We start from the raw sequence: 21,480 nt of genomic DNA, 5'->3' as shown, positions 1-21,480 counted from the left end.
CGTATTTTCATGTTTCTGCTAAACAGTTGGATTTTTTTAAACTATGCAGACTCAGAAATTCCATTTTTTGCAGCCAGGAGCAAGAAAGGTCAAAAGAAGCTCAATGGATTATATATGCTGGGAGATGGATCCACATGTAGAAAACTTGAGCATTGTGTTGAATGTCAGGTTCACTCCTTGGTGGTTTTGTAGGGCACAAATCTTTGAAACAGTAACAAATGATTATGCTAATCACACCGAACCCACAAGTAAACAGGGATGGACTAACTGGAAATGACACTCATGGTGAGGACTCCTAGAGTATGCACAGTTTTTACAGCCCCATATGTTATAAAAGCAAAGGCATGAATAAATGCATATTTTCTGAGGCGCAGTTATAATATCTTGCATGAATTTATGTAAATCTGTAATTTTATTTAGATTTTGAGTATGCCAGAATGTAAATGCAATTATCATTTCTAATTAGAAATGCATGTGTCCCAGTAATCTGTCTAAGTAATCCCCCTTGACAGGTTATGGTCCTGCATGAGTAGACAGGAAACAAGCTTCCATTTCACCTTGTGTTCTCTCCTGTTGTCTGCATATTGATTTGGTGGCTACCTCTAATAATAAGGGAAAAAATAGGAATAGAACCGTTAGGCGGAGCTGCCCTTTTCTTTTTATTCTTCAGCCATATATTCATCTGTTCACGTTTTCCCTCTCTTCTCAGAACCCATTAAGATTGAAGCTTTGCTGTTCGGGCAGCTGAACATCATCTTAATGCAATTCAAAGACCTACATTCTACACCAAAGTTGCCTTGGCAACAAAGTCACCCCCACCTCACCCTCCTCCCCAAGATGCTGAGAGATCAATAGACTATCCTCAACGGTGTGCAGGAAATGCTGTGGCACAGATGGTCGTCAGAGAAACCATGAGCCTTGTGTCCTAGTAAGCGTCTGAAAATTCACGCAATCAAGCAAGGTTACAATCAAAATAAAATTTACCAAAGTTTGGAAACAGTTTTAAATACAATCTGAACCAATCACTATAACACAGCTGAAACTCTCACCTGCTCTCATATCGGAGCCTATTTAACAGGAGGTATGATCTGCTGACCCAACCTACTTTCATGTTTAATATTCCCTGGCTTTATAAGGAAATCAAGGGAATTCATTTAGACAGGGCTGCTGCACTGTGCTGCCAACAATAAAGGAGCACTGCTAAATAAATAAATTCTCGCTGTGGTTTTTGAAAATATAATTCTTAAAAAATGTACCACCTATTGTGCTGCTGCACATCATATAATAAATTGCATAGGATATTTTTTTTTCCTTTTCTTCTATTTCACACAGTTGCAGTTTTAGAGACAGAGGTTACAGTTTAGACTACAGAATCAGAACAAAATGTCAACACAAACCAATTGATAATTTCAATATAGAAAACTTATCTAATGAAATAAAGTTTTATGTGGTGTTAGGTTGAGGCCTTTTCATCAGTAACCTTCCCAAATACTCTCCCACTGGTTTCAACTTGCCACGCTTGCATCCTGTCATGCTGCCCCCCTAAAATGGAACTGAATAAACCCCAGATTTTAATGAGGGCTCTGATTGGACAGCGGTACTCCATAGTTAATGAGGTGTCCTGTTGTCTGTCAGCTAATAGCCTGCCAGCAGAGTGTGGGTCTGTGTCTGTGTGAGAGTGAGGTACTGAGAATTTTATTTTCCAAATGTGCAGTGCAGGTTGATATGAAATGACATTAATGCACTTGCAATTTCTCACTTCTCTCACTGCCTACCACATGCAAGGCATATGAATGAGGTAAAGCTTGACAGATGGAGCAAGGGCATCTGGCTTGTACTTAATTTACGTGATAAAATTTTACATGTGGCATTTAAAATATTCCAGGTGTTCTTAATTCAAATTTAATTTAGGACATTGGTTTGCTTTGATGCCTTTGGTTTTCACTGGATGCGAGACAATATTGTCCTGTTAAAAACATCAAAACCACCTGAACATAGTGATGTAAATAAACAGCCTCTAAAATTAGTCACAACATATTAAATGAAACATCAAGAAGTGTGTAAAGACACAGTTCTTCAGTAAAATCCTCGGCCGGCTCTCTACTGCTGTTGACAGACACGCTGATCCTGCAGGGATCAGAAGTGTCACCTTGAGGGGTTGAAAGGCATGGTGGTCTGCAGCAATCCTTATGCCGTGCCCAAATCCCAACACGGAAAGAAAGATGACATTATTGTCCGTTTTGAAAGGCTCTAACGTCTGCATTGAAGCTTAAGGCATTAGCAATCAAGACGTGTGCTAAAAGGGTTAAAGCCACTGATAATCATCTGCACTTTGCCGTTTGTGCTTAACAAAGGTCTCTTATGGTTATTATAGGATCACTTCTCTCTCCCTCCACTACAGATGTGATCTCGAAATCAATACTTCTAAATCTGACTCAGAGAATCAAAACACCCTTGATGCATCCATCAGGTGGACTTGAAAAGAAGCTGCACTTTCTGTTGTCCGGGTTTACATGACAGATTTCTGTTTAATTTTGCAGTACATCTTCGAGGCATAGAGGAAGCAGAGAGCCTGAAAAGGTCAGGAAAATCTGTGAGCAATGTCGACAAGTGCCCTTTTCTACCTTTAATTCTCTACCCTGATGTGGGATTCAGAGCAAGAAAAACACACAAGCTTTGTTATTAGATGAAAACATATAAAGGCATATTTCTACCTAATATAGGAAAACTGTTGTGTGATCATTCAAGAAATTATATGCTTCAATTGTGACGTAGCCTGGCGGCACAAAAAACACTCAATCATTCTATTATTTCTAATACGAGGCTTCAGAGTGTCGGCACAGCCTTTCATCATCCCCGGTGCTATTATTTCAGAAATGCTTTATTTCATTTTGTGATTGATATCTTGCTGGTAGTCTCAGCAATCTTGGTCAGAGTTTGGATTTTTACAGCAGGCTCTAGTAAAGGCTGGGATGATATTCCATTTCAAAGATCTCTATTTTATGGCTCAGTGTGTGTCTCATCTCCTTTTTCCTGTCTTACATACAGGACCTGGAAACCGATCAACAATGGAGCGGCTGGTTGTGTGTGTGCTGCTATGCGCCGCTCTGGTGAAAGGATACAGCTGCCCCGGCCGCTGCATCTGCCAGCACCTCTCCCCCACTCTGACTCTGCTCTGCGCTAAGACTGGTCTTTTGTTCGTGCCGCCCACCATTGACCGTAAGACCGTCGAGCTGCGACTGACTGACAATTTCATCACCATCATCCGTAGGAAAGACTTTTTCAACATGACCAGTTTGGTCCATCTGACATTGTCCCGTAACACCATCAGCCAGATCACCCCCCACGCCTTTGTGGGCCTGCGATCCCTGAGGGCACTCCACATGGACGGAAACCGCCTCAGTGCAATAAAGAACGACCACTTCAAAGGTCTAATCAACCTGCGGCACCTCATCCTTGGAAATAACCAAATCCACCAGGTGGCCCCCACCTCCTTTGATGAGTTTGTTTCCACTATTGAAGACTTGGATCTTTCCAATAACAACCTGCGCAGCCTTCCCTGGGAAGCTATAGCCAGAATGACCAACATTAACACACTCACCCTGGACCACAACCTGATTGACCATATCGGAGTGGGGACTTTTACCCTGTTAACCAAGCTAGTCCGCCTGGACATGACCTCCAACAGGCTGCAGAAGCTGCCGCCAGACAGCCTTTTCCAGCACGCTCAGGTGCTGTCTGATACCAAGGGCTCCAGCTCCTCCACCCTGGCTGTGAGCTTTGGAGGAAACCCGCTTCACTGTAACTGTGAGCTACTGTGGCTCCGCAGGCTGACAAGAGAGGATGACCTGGAGACCTGTGCCTCGCCAGAGCACCTCATGGATAAATATTTTTGGTCCATTCAAGAGGAGGAATTCATCTGTGAACCTCCATTGATCACCAAATATCTTTCCACTAAACCCTTTGTGATGGAAGGGCAGGGTGTTACTCTTAAATGCAAGGCCGTGGGCGACCCAGACCCGGAAATCCACTGGCGGTCTCCAGACGGCAAGCTTGTGCATAATAACTCTCGCACCATCTTATATGATAATGGAACTCTTGATATTCTCATCACCACGCTGAAGGACAGCGGGGCATTTAATTGTGTCGCGTCCAATGCTGCAGGCATTGCCACAGCTGCTGTGGAGATCAACATGATCCCCTTACCCTTGTTTGTTAACAACACAGGCCACATGCGTGAGGACCCAGGCCTCTCAGACATTGCCACATCCTCCAAATCTGGCAACGACAGCAAGGGCTACGACAAGCAGGACAGGAGGGTGATGGTCACCGAGCTGACCTCCTCTTCTGCCGTGATCCGCTGGCCATCTGAGCGCCATATTCCCGGCATCCGAATGTACCAGATTCAATACAACAGCACAGCAGATGATACTTTGGTCTACAGGTAAGCTGTGGGGGAGGGGGTGGCTGGTTAGGGGGAGTGGATGGTTGTTGAGCAGGGACACAAGGAAGGGTGAGACATCTGGAGGTACCATCTGCTGAATGAGATGGCGGTGCAAAATGTCAGACTGACAGATCCCAAAGATGCAACTTGATTAAGTATGCCCAGAAATAAACAGAACCCTTATAGTTAAGCTGGGCGGATATTTTACATAAATTAAAATGCGTTGAAGTCCAGTGTAAGATGCATAATGTGTCAAGTATTTTTCTTTTGTTCACAGATTTAGTAAACAAGGTCTAGTCTCTGGTGTTCAAGTTGATTTTTTGCATCAACTGAAATGTTGCAGGAACTTTAGTTTCAAAGCGTTTTTACCATCACTAAAATATAATATGACAATAGGCAGGATCACAAAGAGCAACTACACCACTGCTTGTAACCATTTGTATCATTAGGAAGTGTCTGGGTAATTGGTTGAAATACAGACTTTGATTAGATGTGGTTGTCTAATGATAAGCTTGGATGCAGCGGTGGACTAAGCATTTACCTCATAAAACAGTAATAACATAGAATAAAAATACACCCTCACATTTCAAAACTCATGCATCAGTGTGTCAGAGGCGCTTTGCTGTTTTTGTTTGACTTCAGGTCATAGTGAAGGCAAAGTGGTATGTATTACAAGATATTGTTATTAGAGTGTGATTAGCATGAACATAAAATCACATTGGACTTCTTGCATATGTAATCTGAAAAGTAGCTGTGACATAAATGTGCTAAGGTAGAAATAAGGAGTACGTATAAGTATAATATGAGTATAATATGTACAATAAAATAATAAAATACAAATACTTTAGTACAATACTTTAGTTACTTTTAATTACTTCTCAGCTGCAGAAAAGAATAGTACAAGAGCACAAATAAATAATATGCTGTATAAGTTAAGTTGCAAAACATAGAATACAAACTGCAAAAAAGCCAAATAACATGTTAAAAGTAGAACTTTGTGATGCACATGAGATGAATGTCGTAAGAATTGGTTCAGGATGTATGCATTCATGAAATTAGTTAATAACAGTGGTTGACTTCTTTATCTTTTTTTTTTTCAGCTTTATCAGATATAATGAGTTGCTCTCCTGTATAATTTTCTCATTCGGTCTCGGCACGGAGCTGAATATTGTTTTGTCTTTAGGTGGTACATTATTACCTACAAATGATAACCATCAAGTCCTCCTTTAGGGAAAAGGGAACACGCTTCTAATTATATTAGTGCCTAAGCTGACCTGAAGACAATGCCTTCCCCTCGTGTATTTAGAGTCATGTAGCCTAGCAGTTGCCAGCAAGACGTGACCTTAGGTATTCACACATCAAAAATACTTTCACATCATGCATCACTTGTTCTGCAGCCTGCAGATGTTATGGGACATTATTTAGATTGTGAGCCTCTTCTTCCTTGTTTATCACCTTGCAGTTTACCCTTGCTATCATTCCATACATAAACCTAGACTGCAATGTCTCCCTGCTATCTTACAATATGATACAACTCTCTTAAGTCACCTTTAAAGTGTTATTATATCTGCTTTGTTGTTTGATAGTAGAGCTGTTGTGGTGTTGTCTCTTTTTGTGTGGATGGAAGTCACACCTTTGCGTGTTAATACAATTTATGCAAATTAGTAAATGTACCTTTTTTGTCTACATATGCATCTTCACCACCAATGTTTTTTTTTGTCTTTCTGCAGAATGATCCCATCTACCAGCAAAAACTTCTTGATTAATGATCTGGCTGCAGGCCGGGAATATGATCTGTGTGTGCTAGCGGTTTACGATGATGGCATCACGTCTTTAACGGCCACACGTGTGGTTGGCTGTGTGCAGTTCCACACGGCCGGTGAGGTCAGCCAGTGTCGCTTCATGCACAGCCAGTTCTTGGGAGGTACTATGATTATCATTATCGGTGGCATAATTGTTGCATCGGTCCTGGTCTTCATCGTCATTCTAATGATCCGATACAAGGCCTACAGCAGCCCCGAGGAGGGCAAGACCAAGGTCAGCTCCAGCATTCAGTCCCAGACTAATGGCAGCCAGCAGCGGCTCCAGCGCTCCACCTCCAAGCAACCTTCCGACGAGGGGCAGCGTGAAGCTCGGGGACCCAAAGAATGCATGGCGCTGGTGGTCGAGGCAGAAAATGAGAAGAGGGAAGATCCAGGAGCCACCACTGCAATCCTGGAGGTGGAGCTATTTCCTCTGACTCTAGACAAGATGAAAAGAAGAACAAGCCTGGATGCACAACGCTCCGGCCCGCCGTCCGAGGACACACAGACGGACAGCAGCCTTACGGGCTCCACCATGTCCCTGTGTCTCATAGGCCCCAACGCTGGCACCAAGGAGGCTCCCCGGCTCAAGGACAAGAAAAGCGCCCTTGCCAACATGGGATTGCTCCCTAATGAGCTGGCACGAACTAGGCACAGATTCTCTTTTGATGGAGGGGATTATTCCATTTTCCAGAGTCACAGTTACCCACGCAGAGCGAGGACGAGGTGGCACAAGTCCACCAACCAGCTCAACATGGAGTCATCACCACTCGCCAACAGGAGAGTTACGTTCAGCAGCACTGAGTGGATGCTTGAGAGCACAGTCTGAGGAGAAGTCGTACAGCTGGGGAAAATAGCTGGCTACGCCACACACAGACATATAAATGTAAAAACATGCATTTGTCAACATGCCATATAACATACATTTGTTTCTCTTGAGCACAGCAAATGGCAAACACAAGCACATTATTTACACCTGCAAACTTTCTGAGAGTTGCTGGAGAAGAAAGTTGTCGCCCTTCATCAAGCCTCCCCATCCTACTCCCAGAGTGGTTTGTTGGCCATGTCTTTCTTTATGCAGCAGTGCCTTAATCTAAAAAAATGTATGAATGGAGGATGCTGCTCATTGTAATCATAAACCTTCCTCTCTGTCATTCCCTCTCACCCTAGTAAGGGGGAAGCATTTCTTTGGATTCTTTTGAAATTAATTCCTTTTTTTGTGATATGCCAAGGGAGTATGGCATTTGGATGTGACTGTTTAATTGGTAAGAAAAAGAAAAAAAAAAAACAAGAAAAAAAACATCATCATAACTGTAAAGTGGAACAGCCAGGTATCCTGTTATGTTAGTCATGTTTTTGGGTTCTTTCAAGAAAAAAAACAAAAACTTTTGCACAGAAGACACGAGATACAAGGACATGTATCACCACCAGTCTATACAATAATCATGACTAAAAAGAAAAACAGGATTTTACACATGCCGATTTGTAATGTTTCTAGAGAATAGAGAAGATGGACCTGGAAATAAAGTGAGGATTCCTCCCTGATGGTTGGACTGTATGATGCTGAAAAGGTTTTATCCCAGATGTGACTGTATATTAATAGGAACTGTATCTGGCTGGTCTAGATAAAAAGACAACAAACAAAAAACATATATAAGTATATTAAAACATTGGTGTATGTGTACTAACTATGTAAGTCATATGTCACATGACTTTTTACAAAGCATTTGGGTGTTGGCTGCAAGTTTTTACATTAAAAACCTGAGTCATCACGCCTCTCCCTATTTAGTATGTCAAAGTTTGGACCATTTACTCCCCTCACGAAGGGTATTAAATTTTTTGTGTGGGTTAACTGTATCCTTGGTGTTCTTTTCTTGTGATTTGGAAGCAGCATCATACAAAGGGAGGGACACAAGAATCGAAATGATAAATAATTGATTGCAGAGTACTATTTATAAGGCTTCTGTGAAAGCTTCACAACACACTCAGAATCAGAGTGGGGCGTGGGACGACGAGGGATGTGATGAGCACATGACTTTGAATTCAAATGCAGCCAGCTGTTACGCACACGGGTTTGGGACGCGTGGCTCCCACAAGGGGGAGATAAAACTGCCCTCAATAAGTCACTGCAGTGGGGGATTTTCACTAAGTCCCTATAGCATCCTGTTTTTTAGTATTCAGCTGCTTCTCAAGGAGGCAAGAAATGTTTTAATGATTTAGAAAATTGGGTGTGCCAACCGTTAATAAATTGTTTATAACACAAAAACTGAAAAAGATTTTAAAGCGCTTAGTAATATTTGTCAACATCCAGTCAACTGTAACTGAATATTAATAATATTTAATTTTATTTCATATAATTAGATCTCATGATATACAAATTACACTCAAATGCAAGCTAACATTTTTTCATGCTTACTTGAAACAAATCACTCAAGCCGTGAAGAAAAGCATGTGCCCCAATAAATAACTACTGAAAAAATTTAAAATATAATGTATCCTGGCACCATTACGAATATGTCCTGTGATGCAGGAACTTATTAATCTACTGTTTATACACCAGTTACTGATAAAAAGAGCGACCTGTGTTGACAATTTGATAAACACAAATTGACTTTATCTGTTTGCAACTACAATATAATGTGTCACATGCTACATATAAATGCTGAACACAACTGGCAAATTAACACTTTACTAAAAAAAACGCATGACAGCAAGAAATATGATCAAGGATGTCGGGGTTATTAGATCCCGTGAAGCGGTGATGTATTTTAACTGTCAGTGTTTGTGTGTTCGTCCGTCTGTCTGGCCGGCCACCGAATATCTTCACAACCCTTGCAGATAGAAAGATGAAACAAAAAGCACATTACTCGGGCAGCAAAGGGGATGAAAATGAGATGATGACCTTGAGAAAACTAGGTCAAGGTCAAATTTCAACTTTTCTACCCTCAGGAACCGGATAACATAGGAAGACGAAACAAAAGGTGTTATATTCAGGGAGGCAAGGAGATGAAAATTGGATCACAACCTTGACCTTGAAAAACTAGGTCACTGTCACATTTTCATTTTTATACCTTTTTTAGGTACACATCTCTGAAACCTCATGACAAATAGAATGCACCAGTCACATGTTGGATCATGGGTCTTTTGTTAAATGACCCTAACAGGGTAAAATTTTGAATTCAGGGGTGTCGCGGGATGTTGCAGTATCTGGCTGCGTTGTTTGTCTGCTGCTAAAGAAAACACCCTCTGCCACTGATTACAGCTCCTTAGGATATGCCAAAGAGGCTGTCCAAAGAGGCGGCTCTTTGGACAGCCAAGAGGTAAAATATGGAGCAGGAGGAGATAAGTCCCAGTGGAGGTTTCCAATCCTCTCCAATCTCGTGTTTGCATCCTCAGTGACGGAAACTATCGAGTCTAAGAATGGGGTCATCCCGTCCTTCTCCCTCATCAGACCAAAGTGGTTCCAGCCAAAGACATTCAGATTTTACTGAATTAGCCCCCCCCCCCCCCCATGAATGAAGATTTAACTTTATGATTTAAATGTTTGTGTGTCGAATTGTGGTACACACATTTTTCGACTCTTGTCCATGTACTCATTAACTATTAATGGTTTCCAGTTATGCTTCAGGGGCGGCAGTGGCTGTGGTAGAGCGGCTCGTCCAGCATTCCAAGATTGGCGGTTCAATTCCTGCTCCTGCCTAAAAACACCCCAGGTGTGAGCTGATGGTGGGAGATGTCAGCTCACCTCAGGAGCACTGCCGAGGCACCTTTGAGCAAGACGCCGTCCCTCTCACAAGCTGCTCATTTGGGCGCTCCACAAAGGGGCTGCCCACCACTCTACCTCCCCCTGCATGCTTACAGATCCCCTTGTGTGTGGTTGTGTGTATTACAGGAGCCTGTACACACTAATATGCATGCATGTGACTGACTAACATATAGAAGAAAGTGCATTCTTAATTTCCCTTTGGGGATTATAACAGTATATTTAAAAAAAAGTGCTGCAGACATTCTCAAAGCAGATGTATCTCCGTCTGCTTCTATCTATAACCTCTGTTCAACATGAAATCTACTTAGAAAGGAGAGGAGTGTGACTAAGTCCTCAGAATTGGCCAGGGGCAGCCTAACAAGCAAAGACTGGGAGCAGAGAAAAGCATTTACTGTCTCATCAGCAGTTCTGAGTGACTTCAAAAAGCTGCCGGGACTTGATGAAGGCCAGTTTTTTTGCTGTAGATCCCATTATATGTTCAATGCATAGTAATGTGTGTTTGAAAAGTTCCATTTGGACAAGCTTCAGTTAGTTTAAGTTTTAGTTTTGGCAGTCACATTTCAGCTCAGACTCGACGTATGGATGTGATTGGAGAGTTTGCAGCACTTAAACAAGACACTTTCATAAAATAACACACGCAAACTAAGTCGAAAATTAGGTGCTTTGAGCGCAAATAGATTCTTGTGTTGCATGTTCCTAGTAGCCTCAAACCAGTGTGTGATATGTAATATTTCAATGTTACAAAAATATTTACTGTAAATTTATGATTGACTTTCTCCAGATTTTCTCCTAAACACAGAGTAAAGACAAAAATGACTCCGTCACTGCAAATACTCTCAAATATATGGTAGTTTAATAACTAATGGTTACCATGGTAATATTCATAAAATGTTACGATGCTAGCATCATTAGACACAAGACATTTGATTTTTGAGATCAATCAAAAATCAAACATCTGGACATATTTTCATGGCCATTGCCGTGTCGCCCCAGGGTGGTGGCAGAGGAAAGTCTGAGGGTCATCAAAGTCCCAAAGAGTCATCTTCTGAGAAGCATGAATGTCTTTGTTCAGATACTTAGGTCTTTGACAAAGTGGTGACTGTAGCATGCCAGAAAATGGACAGTTTTGCTAATGATGGAAAAGATTTTATTACTTCTGCCATTTGCAAAAAAAGAAATATCAAGAGTCGGAGTCTGTATTGAGAAATGGATTTTCTTTAAATAAAACCAATATTTAGTATAATTAAATCAATAACCTGATAAATTGAGCACTTAGACATACTCATTGGATTTAGCCCTCTTGCCAAATAGTAATTAACCTCAATGATGTTACAAAAATTTCTCTCAATACAGATTTGACCAGATGTTTTTTATATGCTTTTTTCCATTTCCAAGATTTGGGCAGTTGCAGCCAAGCTCAACACAGCCCACTCTCTGCTGCTGTGAGAACACTTAGCCTATTGACACAGACAGGGAAAAGTGCTTCAGGCTTATAAGTACACATACGCACACACTTTTAAAATGGCTTACCAACACTTCCTTCAGCAACAAATTATCTAAAAATATCCAGATGGCCAAGGCCAACTTGTAGCAGGTTTATATTTTATTTGAATCAAGTTATACACTAATGTAGTCTGACTAGTGTGATAAAAAGAAACTGTCCAACAGCACAGAATGTGATCTTAATATGGGTTGAACAGTGCCGTTCATGATACTTCAGTGTTAGCTATTACTTTTCGGGGCTATTTTTGATGTTAGATGTTTTTAGACTATAACATTGTACCAGTATTAACAAAGCACAGTGGGTGGAAACCTGCTGCTTGTCAGCTCTTTTATGACCAGAGCTCTTCAACAGCACTTAGTCATATCACCAGAGAAATAGAATGGATGTTGAAGAGCAGCTTGTTAAGGTGTGTCTGAATCAGAATCAGACTGTGTGACCAAACCGGGAACACTCTGATCCCAGGTATTTGATCATGACAGTCAGTGGAGAGGATGCTGCCTATGTGACAATGATATAAAAATGAAAAATATATCACCAGTCTTATCCTCGAACAGAAAGTACGTTATTGTGTTCTATACCTTAAATTTTCATTTCATCAGACTTTACTCAGTTTGGAATTAGAATGAAACTCAACAAGTCTACATTTTTAGCTGCCCGATTCATGCCTTACTTTTCAAAGAGTGTTGTGGAGATCACTACACTTGTAGATTATACATGTTGAAAAATTCCTCACATTAAGATCCTAAGATCTGCAACAAATATTAAAATTGATATTCATACTTGCCTTATTCGTGTCCCACCCCTCCGCAAAGACTACATTAAAATTGTATGGTAGTTTTGGCATGTATAAGAAGAATGTCTTGTCACTGATAAAAGAACTCAGTTAACCATATTCTGATTATAATCTGGATGTGTATCAAAGGGCACAGCTATAGTAAAGACGAGGTTCTCTTAGTGTGATTGTTTGATAATTTCTGGACTATCAGAAAACAACAAGAAATGTCCTATCCTGAGGTATAAATAAGAATACTCTATGGATCCACACCTACATTGAATGGATTTGTCCGTCATCTTTCCAGAATGTTTCATTACTAGTCAAGTAATCCCGGATGAGAGACTTTCATGAGGCTTGGGCTACATGATGGATTTGTCTGGCGGTAAGAACAAACAGACGGTAAGAAAAAACAAATATTTCTGATAACACAAAATGCTTTTATAAAAAGACAAAATAGACATTCTCTTTGGGCAACGTGCTACTTAAAAAATTTAAAATGTACAAAAAAGTAAAAAATCAATAAAACCAAATGCATGTTTCATCAGAATTTGTGGGTACTTGTGTTTTCTTTCAAAATGAAATGCACAAAATAGTGGTCAATTTAGGATAGCAGGAACTCTTGTGAGGCAGACGGTCTGAGTCAATTATCAAATCAATGATCCTGCAGCAGATAGAATTCTTCATGAGGCAAGCTGTGGAAACCTCACCATCCCTCCTCAAGCTGTCTGTGCTGCTGTGCACTGTGCTTTAATCTACTGCAGAGATGGATGAGGTGCTGCTGCACAGAACGCCCACAGAAAACATGGACAGCACAGGATTGTTGATGGATAACACAGAACGGCCCGGCAGGGGAAAGCCCTCAGAAGTTAAGAAGAACATAAGAATTAGATGGAGTTTTCCTGTTGTTAGTGCAGCTATGGATCTCTGATTCTGTCTGTACAAGTTAGTCTCCTGAACTCTCTTGTGAACTCTCTTCATTGGCAGCTTTCCAGTCTTTCCTCCTCCTTTTCTTCAAGTTCAACCCCGAGTCTGAGTGTCTGTGGGAGTCCTGCTTTCGCTTTTTACGACTACGAGTCCTTGTCTCCCTTTCTTCTTCTTCATTACTCTCTCTTGAGCTGCTGTCCTCGTCTTTCCTGGTTTTTGTGTTTTTCTTGTTTTTATGTCGACATTTACTCCTCTTCCTCCTTTCCTTGTCTTTTGTTGCACTGCCATCATCACTGCCACTGTCGGAATCCGCTTTTTTGTGCTTTCCGTCGTCATCTCTCTTTTTCTTTTTCTTTTTCTTTTGGCGTATGGATTTCTTTGATTGTTTGGAGACACGTCCTGGTGTGTCAGACTTGGACTTCTTCATTTTGTGATGCCCAATCTTCTTTTTGGACTTCTTTTTTTCACTACAGTACAAACAAATTAAATAACATCAATGTAGAATAGACATCATGTGGTACAATTTTAAATACAACATGAAGCAATTATGGGGAGCTCTGCGAAATTTAGTAAAAACGTATGATCAGGTTTAGGATCAGGATTAATGCCTTGTCGTTGTGGTTTCCTCCTACCGGGCAGCATAGAACAGGAAAACTGTGGACGACATTATAACAAGTTACCGTTTAGAAGTAATGATGCTAAGACGGAAGCATCAGTTCAGTTGTCAGTAGGCTCTTTGGAGATGAAATGTGCCCGTCTGGTAAGTGGACAAGAACAGGCTGCAATGCTAGTCCTGAGTGAAGCTTGTTATTCTGAACAAGAAGTTAAACAAGAAATCCCAGTAACACACAAATCCAGTTTCAGATTCGACAAGGCAGTCAGAGACTGCAACATCCCGCAACATCCCTGAATTCAAATTTTACCCTGACCTACTTTCATAATGGTCGCAGCAATGATTTCTGTATTGTACTATCACGTATGATATTGACTTAGTTTTCCAAAGGTGAAGGTCATCATCACATTTTTGTGCCTCTGGCTTCCTGAAAATGTTGCTTTTAGTGTTGTTTCAGAGATGTGTACCTAAAAAGGTATAAAAGTGAAAATTTGACCTTCACCTAGTTTTTCAAAGTCAAGGTTGTGATCTAATTTTCATCCCCTTGCCCCCCTGAATATAACGCTTTTTGTTTTGTCTTTCTATCTTATCCGATTCCTGAGATATGTGCAACAAATGTAAAAAGGTTTCATCATCTCATTTTCATCGCCTTTGCTGCCTGAGTAATGTTCTTTTTGTTTCATCTTTCTATCTGCAATGGTTGTGAAGACATTTGGTGGACGGACAGACGGACAGACGGACAGACGGACAGACGGACGGACGAACACACAAGCACTGACAATTACAATACATCACCGCTTCGCGGGATCTAAAAACCAATACGAGACACATAAATCAGCTTGTATGGAATTTCTATTTTTCATGAATGCTATACAGGTGGTATATGGTTTGTATTCATGGTTCATTCACCATTATGTATTTAATCTCATGCTAATTCATTACGGATCTGTGTAATATAGACTATGGGACTTCAAATGTGCACATATTATCATCATCAGTAAGTTTTTGTTTTGTGATCCCCAAAATTACATTAGTGATTTAATTCACACGAGGCAACTGGACTACACTGGCAACTGGTAGAGTTCTCAACATTACTACTCAACATTCAAAATGATGTACAGTATTCCTTAAAAAAAATATAAAAATCAGTTTACAGTATATATCATATCACCGGCAACAAAAACACAATCAGGTCATTTCTGCTAATGAAGGTGAGATCAGCTAATAATTATATAACATATTATTACATGTCAATAGGTTAGACACTACATAACCGTAGCACATAAATAAAGATATTATGATGAAGTATGACATTTTGGAGCTGGACCCTAGAACCAAAACAATCACAAACCCTGGAGGATCACCTTTAAAAATAACTTCATCTAATTATCTTGTGAACACCAACTTCATGGAAATGTACTAAGGTCTCTGGTGGGACAATTTGGATCTGCTGCTTGCTCATTTAAAGCAATTTCTTTGCTTACCTGTCACTTTCAAATTCCTCTGGATAAAGCTCCTTGAATCCGCTGTGTCCCCACCTGTGACGCGAACACAACAACAATTTGCGGATTTAGTATTATTCAACTCCTTGATAAGAACTCTTTCTGGGGGGAAAAAGTGGAGCGTCTCTGATAAATACAATTTGTAAGAAACAATCCTCTTTAGTCTTTCTATCAATCAGAATTGAGCACTTTTGACTTTTCTCAAGATGTGAAAAATGAAATACCTAAACCATATGTACATTGAGTCCTGTACCGTACCTGTCGGGATCATTGGACTCAAACTCATAAAGTTTTCGAGTCCAGTATCGAGCCTCTCTGTCATCATGTTCTGAGACTCTGCTTTGACTGAGGCTTCTGGGCTGATTTGACATTCGATCACAGTGCATTCCTCCCCTGGAACACAAAAAACATTAATAAATCAATCACCAACATACAGTTATGTATCTAAACTGACAGGAACATAATGAAAAACAGTCCCAAATTAGCTTTGTGTCACTCATGTTCAGGTGGCTGGAAATAAACTCAGACGGTTCCTGTCCCTACCTCACACTGTCTGTGTCAGGCAAATGTTTGTGGTGGGACATTTGGACCTCCCAGCCGCGCATTTTCCACATCTCCATCTCCTCCTGGATCTGCAGTAAGTCAATATGAGTAAGTACATTAGAGACAGGCAGGGCCCGAAACAGAAGTAGTTTATCTGATAAAGCTTAATCCATTTAAAGGTCAAACACACAAATCACCCCTATTAAAATATGCCAAATGGTAGCTGGGATCTGAGAATTTGCTGCTTTTATCTGTCTTGTATGTTTTCTATTAACATCTGACATTTTAGAAAACAGATGAATTAAATGATCAGCATTGTAGATAAAATATATAAAAACAGTAAGCTGCAGATCTGCAATGGACTCCCAGTGTTGATAGAAAGTGGAATTGTTCCAACAACGTGATTACAGTAGTAGTTGTCACGGTATTGTAAAGGTAGATTACTCCCGGAGATTCGCTTGTTCTGGTATCCAATGAAATAATCGACTGGGATTAGTTCTCATTAAGCGTGCTTTAAATGGAGACGAAGTGTTTCAAATCAATGTACAGAAACATCAAACTCACCTTGTTGTGGGCATCTGTGTGGCGAATTACATTCCTCAACAATGTCTTCCCCAGCGGCTGCTTTGCCATGATGAGACCTGAAATGTAATTTATTGAAAGACCCTTGATTAATAAACGTACTCGTGAAGATGACTGTAAACATACGATGGTAGAGATTTAGCATAGGGAGACAAACCACTTCCTTAGTTAGCCTAGCCTGCTACGCTATCTCAAGAAAATTACTCGAATAAAAACAATACACTGTCTGCAAATTATTCATTGAAGGCTGTTAAAATAAAACACAACTACTACTAACCCTCTGCCTTCATCTAGGAAATGAGCACAAAGTGTACCTGTGCAAAACGAGTAATATTCAATGACACAACACAACACTGCTGCCAGCCCGCATTGAAGCTTTCTACCCAGCGTGATGTTGTCGCACAGCAACGTCACTGAAGCGCAGTAAACTGAACTGTGATTTGTCTAATAATCTGCCAATCATTAAAGCAGAAGTAACACTTCCGGTTTGAGGGTGTTCAACATAATCGACGGTGGAGTGTTGTTTTACAATTTGGCAGCGTTTCACGTCACATTTTCAATCCATGAAACAAGGTTCCTATGATTTATTAACTCTTAAAGGTTTACTTTATGTTACTTTTTCGTGTTTTCAAACTTAAGTTTTAAATGATCCTATTTCAAACTAGCTTATTGTTTTAGTAAGCTGACTGACAAATCATAAATCAATTTGTTGTTTAAGTTATACAATAAGAATTGAAATATATAAATCATTTTTTCTTATTATTACTTGTATTCTTATTATACTTGTATTATTGGTTTTATAAGTTATCCTAGTAAATATACTGTGGTTAAAATACATCATATTTACCAAAAAATTTGTTGTTTAGTTAAACTGCAATCAGTGGCATCACAGAAAGTTCCAGATATATGTAAATGTAAATAGATGTTCAGTAACTACAGACATTTTGGTTTTTTAGTTATAATGGAGCTAGGATAGCTTTCTTTATGTAATTAAATAAATTTAAAAAAAAACCATACATAATATATAAAGTGCGCATGTAAAATAATTAAATCATAAACAAACAATTTAAAATAACCCCATGATAAAAATGGGTAACAAGAATATGCTATCCCCTGTGTCCTGTGTTTGTGCTTTTGATATGGACTTTCTGTATATCCTGGCTTGATTTGTATCTGACTTCAATAAAAACAAGCTACAAAGCAGTATCACTCTTGTAATGATGTGTATATAGGATGTTGCCTACGATATGCCCTGGGTTCACGAAAAGCACTCCAGGTTGAGTTTCTATAAAGGACTGACTTTAAATAATAGATGACTGTTTGTTGTAATATACCGACATGTACACGCATGTTGAAAGATGAATCATTTTGTAAGAACTTCACACTTCTTAGAATACCTTGGTGGAATGTACATCAATATCTAAATAGATGAAGGAATGCACAGTCCATACTTACGCCAGGGCTTAGTGTTTTTAATGAGGTGTCAACATGATCCCATGAAGCAGGTCCCTATTATCACTGACTGAGAAAATAATGTAACACACGTAATACTCAGTAGGACACATTTTATACACATATATTTGACTTAATGAAGACTGTCTGCTTTGACACCCTGATGTATTTCCTGTATAGCAGGGATTATAGGAGGTGATCTTTAGTTATTAGTGAACTTTGTGCTAAATCTTTGCAAACACCCCATTAAAGGTTTGATTTAATCTGTTTTTATTTTTTTATGGTTGATTCTCACGTACTACACAATTAACACAATCAACTGGCAAAATAATTACAGTACTCTATGTCCTTTTTTTCAACCTAACTAGGCACAGACTTTTCTACATTGTTACAACAAAAATGGATGCATTTCTCAGGGACAAAATCGTATTAGACTGTACTGTTTAAAAGGCACAGTACGAATGTAACCGCAAGAGGACAAAAGCCAGTGTCTTATTGTGCCGGTCCCAAACCCGGATACACACAGAGGGTTGCGTCAGGAATGGCATACAGCGTAAAACTTTTGACAAATCAAAGATGCGAATCAAACCTATGACTTCCATACCTGATTGGTCATGGTCCGGGTTAACAACGACCACCATCGGCGCAGCTGACCTACAGGGCGCCGGTGGAAATTGGACTACTGTTGGTCGAAGAAGGAGAGGAGGAAAGTGTGCCCGTAAGAAGAGAGAGAAGAGTAACGCCAAGAGTGTAGGACTGAGAGTAGGGACGTTGAATGTGGGAACTATGACAGGAAAAGGTAGAGAGTTGGTTGACATGATGCAGAGGAGGAAGGTAGACATACTGTGTGTCCAGGAGACCAGGTGGAAAGGTAGCAATGCTAGAAGATTAGGAGCAGGGTTCAAGTTGTTCCATCATGGTGTAGATGGGAAGAGAAATGGAGTAGGAGTTATCTTGAAGGAGGAGTTTGTTGGGAATGTCCTGGAGGTAAAAAGAGTGTCGGATAGAGTGATGAGTCTGAAGCTAGAAATCGAAGGTGTGATGTTCAATGTTGTTAGTAGGTATGCTCCAGAGGTAGGATGTGAGCTGGAGGAGAAGGATAAATTCTGGCTGGACTTTGATGAAGTGATGCAGAGCATACCTAGAAGCGAGAGAGTTGTCATTGGTGCAGACTTCAATGGACTTGTTGGTGCGGGAAACAGAGGTGATGAGGAGGTGATGGGCAGGTTTGGTATCCAGGAGAGGAACGCAGAGGACAGATGGTAGTTGACTTTGCAAAAGGGATGGAAATGGCTATAGTGAACACTTTCTTCCAGAAGAGGCATTAACATTGGGTGACCTATAAGAGTGCAGGTGGGAGCACACAGGTAGACTACATCTTATGTAGACGGTGTAATCTGAAAGAGATCACTGACTGTAAAGTAGTGGCAGGCGATAGTGTAGCAAAACAGCATAGGATGGTGGTGTGACTCTGGTGGTGAGTTGATGAATGTGCAAAATGAGAGTGAACAAAGACTAGAGGAGGTGACTGTTGTGGACCAGGAAGTAGCAAAGATCAGTCAGGATGAAGTGAGGAGGACATTGAAGAGGATGAAGAGTGGAAAGGCAGTCCGTCCTGATGATATACCTGTCAAGGTTTGGAAGTGCCTATAGGAGAGGTGGCAGTAGAGTTCTTGACTGGGTTGTTCAACAGGATCTTAAATAGTGAGAAGATGCCTGAGGAATGGAGGAGAAGTGTGCTGGTGCCCATTTTTAAGAACATGGAGATATGCAGAGTTGTGGCAACTACAGAGAAATAAAGCTGATGAGCCATACAATGAAGTTATGGGAAAGAGTAGTGGAAGCTAGACTAAGGGCAGAAGTGAGCATTTGTGAGCAGCAGTATGGTTTCATGCCAAAAAAGAGTACTACAGATGCAGTATTTGCTTTGAGGATGTTGATAGAGAAGTACAGAGAAGGCCAGAGGGGGCTGCATTGTGTTTTTGTAGATCTGGAGAAAGCTTATGACAGGGTGCCCAGAGAGGAACTGTGGTATTGTATGAGGAAGTGTGGAGTGGCAGAGTAGTATGTTAGAGCGGTGCAGGACATGTATGAGGACTGTAAGACAGTGGTGAGGTGTGCTGTAGGTGTGACAGAGGAGTTCAAGGTGGAGGTGGGACTGCATCAGGGATCAGCACTGAGCCCCTTCTTGTTCGCTATGGTGATGGACAGGCTGACAGACGAGGTTAGATAGGAATCTCCATGGACTATGATGTTTGCAGATGACATTGTGATCTGTAGTGAGAGCAGGGAACAGGTGGAGGAGAAGCTAGAGAGGTGGAGGTTTGTCCTGGAAAGGAGAGGAATGAAGGTTAGCCGCAGTAAGACAGAGTACATGTGTGTGAATGAGAGGGACCCAAGTGGAAGAGTGAGGTTACAGGGAGAAGAGATCAAGAAGGTGGAGGATTTTAAGTACTTAGGGTCAACAGTCCAGAGCAATGGAGAGTGTGGAAAAGAGGTGAAGAAGCATTTACAGGCAGGATGGAACGGGTGGAGTAAAATGTCAGGTGTGATGTGTGATAGAAGAGTTGCAGCTAAAATAAAAGGAAAGGTGTACAAAAGGTGTACAAAACTGTGGTGAGACCAGCGATGTTGTTTGGTCTAGAGACAGTGTCACTGAGGAAAAGACAGGAGACAGAGCTGGAGGAAGCAGAGATGAAGATGCTGAGGTTCTCTTTGGGAGTGACCAGGAAGGATAGGATCAGGAATGAGTACATCAGAGGGACAGCACATGTTAGAGGTTTTGGGGATAAAGTCAGAGAGGCCAGACTGAGATGGTTTTGGACATGTCCAGAGGAGAGATAGTGAATATATTGGTAGAAGGATGCTGAGTTTTGAACTGCCAGGCAGGAGGCCTAGAGGAAGACCAAAGAGGAGGTTTATGGAAGTAGTGAAAGAGGACATGAAGGTAGTTGGTGTGAGAGAAGAGGATGCAGAAGACAAGGATAGATGGAGGCAACTGATTCGCTGTGGTGTCCCCTGAAGGGAAAAGCCGAAAGGAAAAGAAGAAGAAGAGTACAAAAGGATATACAATCCATATTTCATGGCAGACAGACTAATGGTGCTCAATAAGAACAGAGCAACTACGGAAACAATCTGTTCTATTTTAGCAACTCATTTGATTTACAAATTGGCCCACTGCATGCTGTCCTTGTGGCAGAGCAGCTTTTTTGTCACCCCCTCCCTCCCAAGCAATGACTTTGCCACAATGCTTTGAATAGCAAATTCATTCTTGGAACATCATCCAAGCACAAAGGATCCAAGCACTACGTGTGCCACAACATCTTCTGCTATGTCTTTTCTGTTCGTGTTTACCGTTGGAGCAGAAAGGAGATGCTTGATTGAACAGGGATTAGAGCATGAGAGAATGCTATCAGCTGTATATGAGATGTTTGAGGGAGGTTTCAGACAAGATTTTTCAAGCTCGTTTTAACTGGTGGAGAGAAGTATTCAGATATTGTATGAAAGTGAAACTACCATTGAGTAGAAATAATATTGATGATAAATGTTACACATTTTATTTTGTTATTCAGT

The 21,480-nt window shown here is 40.8% G+C and overlaps 2 protein-coding genes across 12 annotated transcripts in view; one reads left to right on the top strand and one right to left on the bottom strand.

Moving 5' to 3' along the window:
* Positions 1–8,274, top strand: part of lrfn1 (leucine rich repeat and fibronectin type III domain containing 1) — a 120,327-nt gene extending 112,053 nt beyond the window's left edge. For 5 of the 7 annotated variants that reach the window (XM_068318088.1, XM_068318087.1, XM_068318089.1 and 2 more), the window contains 2 exons: positions 3,049–4,444; positions 6,175–8,274. In XM_068318088.1, the coding sequence (XP_068174189.1) occupies positions 3,049–4,444; positions 6,175–7,075 (2,297 nt within the window). In that variant the 3' untranslated portion in view covers positions 7,076–8,274. Of the gene's footprint in view, positions 1–125; positions 286–709; positions 929–3,048; positions 4,445–6,174 lie in introns of those variants that run through there. The other 2 variants (XM_068318092.1, XM_068318091.1) reach the window with 2 other exon arrangements.
* A 2,498-nt stretch (positions 8,275–10,772) lies between these two features.
* Positions 10,773–16,912, bottom strand: nkapd1 (NKAP domain containing 1). Of its 5 annotated transcripts, none has more exons than XR_011035583.1 (7): positions 16,733–16,912; positions 16,438–16,514; positions 15,874–15,962; positions 15,589–15,723; positions 15,313–15,366; positions 12,562–13,682; positions 10,773–12,014 (listed from the first exon to the last, which is right to left on the bottom strand). XR_011035583.1 is itself a non-coding variant. In XM_068317461.1 (6 exons), exons 1-6 carry the CDS (start codon positions 16,743–16,745, stop codon positions 13,235–13,237), a joined length of 816 nt encoding a protein of 271 aa, XP_068173562.1. In that variant the 5' UTR covers positions 16,746–16,912; the 3' UTR covers positions 10,773–13,234. The 5 variants fall into 5 exon arrangements, 3 of the variants coding, with proteins under 3 accessions (XP_068173562.1, XP_068173563.1, XP_068173564.1); XR_011035582.1 differs by having other exon boundaries at positions 12,566–13,682; XM_068317461.1 differs by having other exon boundaries at positions 10,773–13,682.
* Positions 16,913–21,480: the final 4,568 nt, after the last annotated feature.

This window comes from Antennarius striatus, chromosome 6 (assembly GCF_040054535.1).
Source record: "Antennarius striatus isolate MH-2024 chromosome 6, ASM4005453v1, whole genome shotgun sequence".
NCBI classification, from domain to species: Eukaryota; Metazoa; Chordata; class Actinopteri; order Lophiiformes; family Antennariidae; genus Antennarius; species Antennarius striatus.
This window is presented reverse-complemented; position numbering and strand designations above follow the sequence as displayed.

What these genes read in the sequence shown, in the direction of transcription:
- nkapd1 (XM_068317461.1), bottom strand. An exon ending in CCTGACACAGACAGTGTGAG is followed by an intron (nt 15,724 to 15,873) that starts GTAGGGACAGGA and finishes TTTGTGTTCCAG; the next exon opens with GGGAGGAATGCACTGTGATC. An exon ending in GAGGAATTTGAAAGTGACAG is followed by an intron (nt 13,683 to 15,312) that starts GTAAGCAAAGAA and finishes TTTGTACTGTAG; the next exon opens with TGAAAAAAAGAAGTCCAAAA.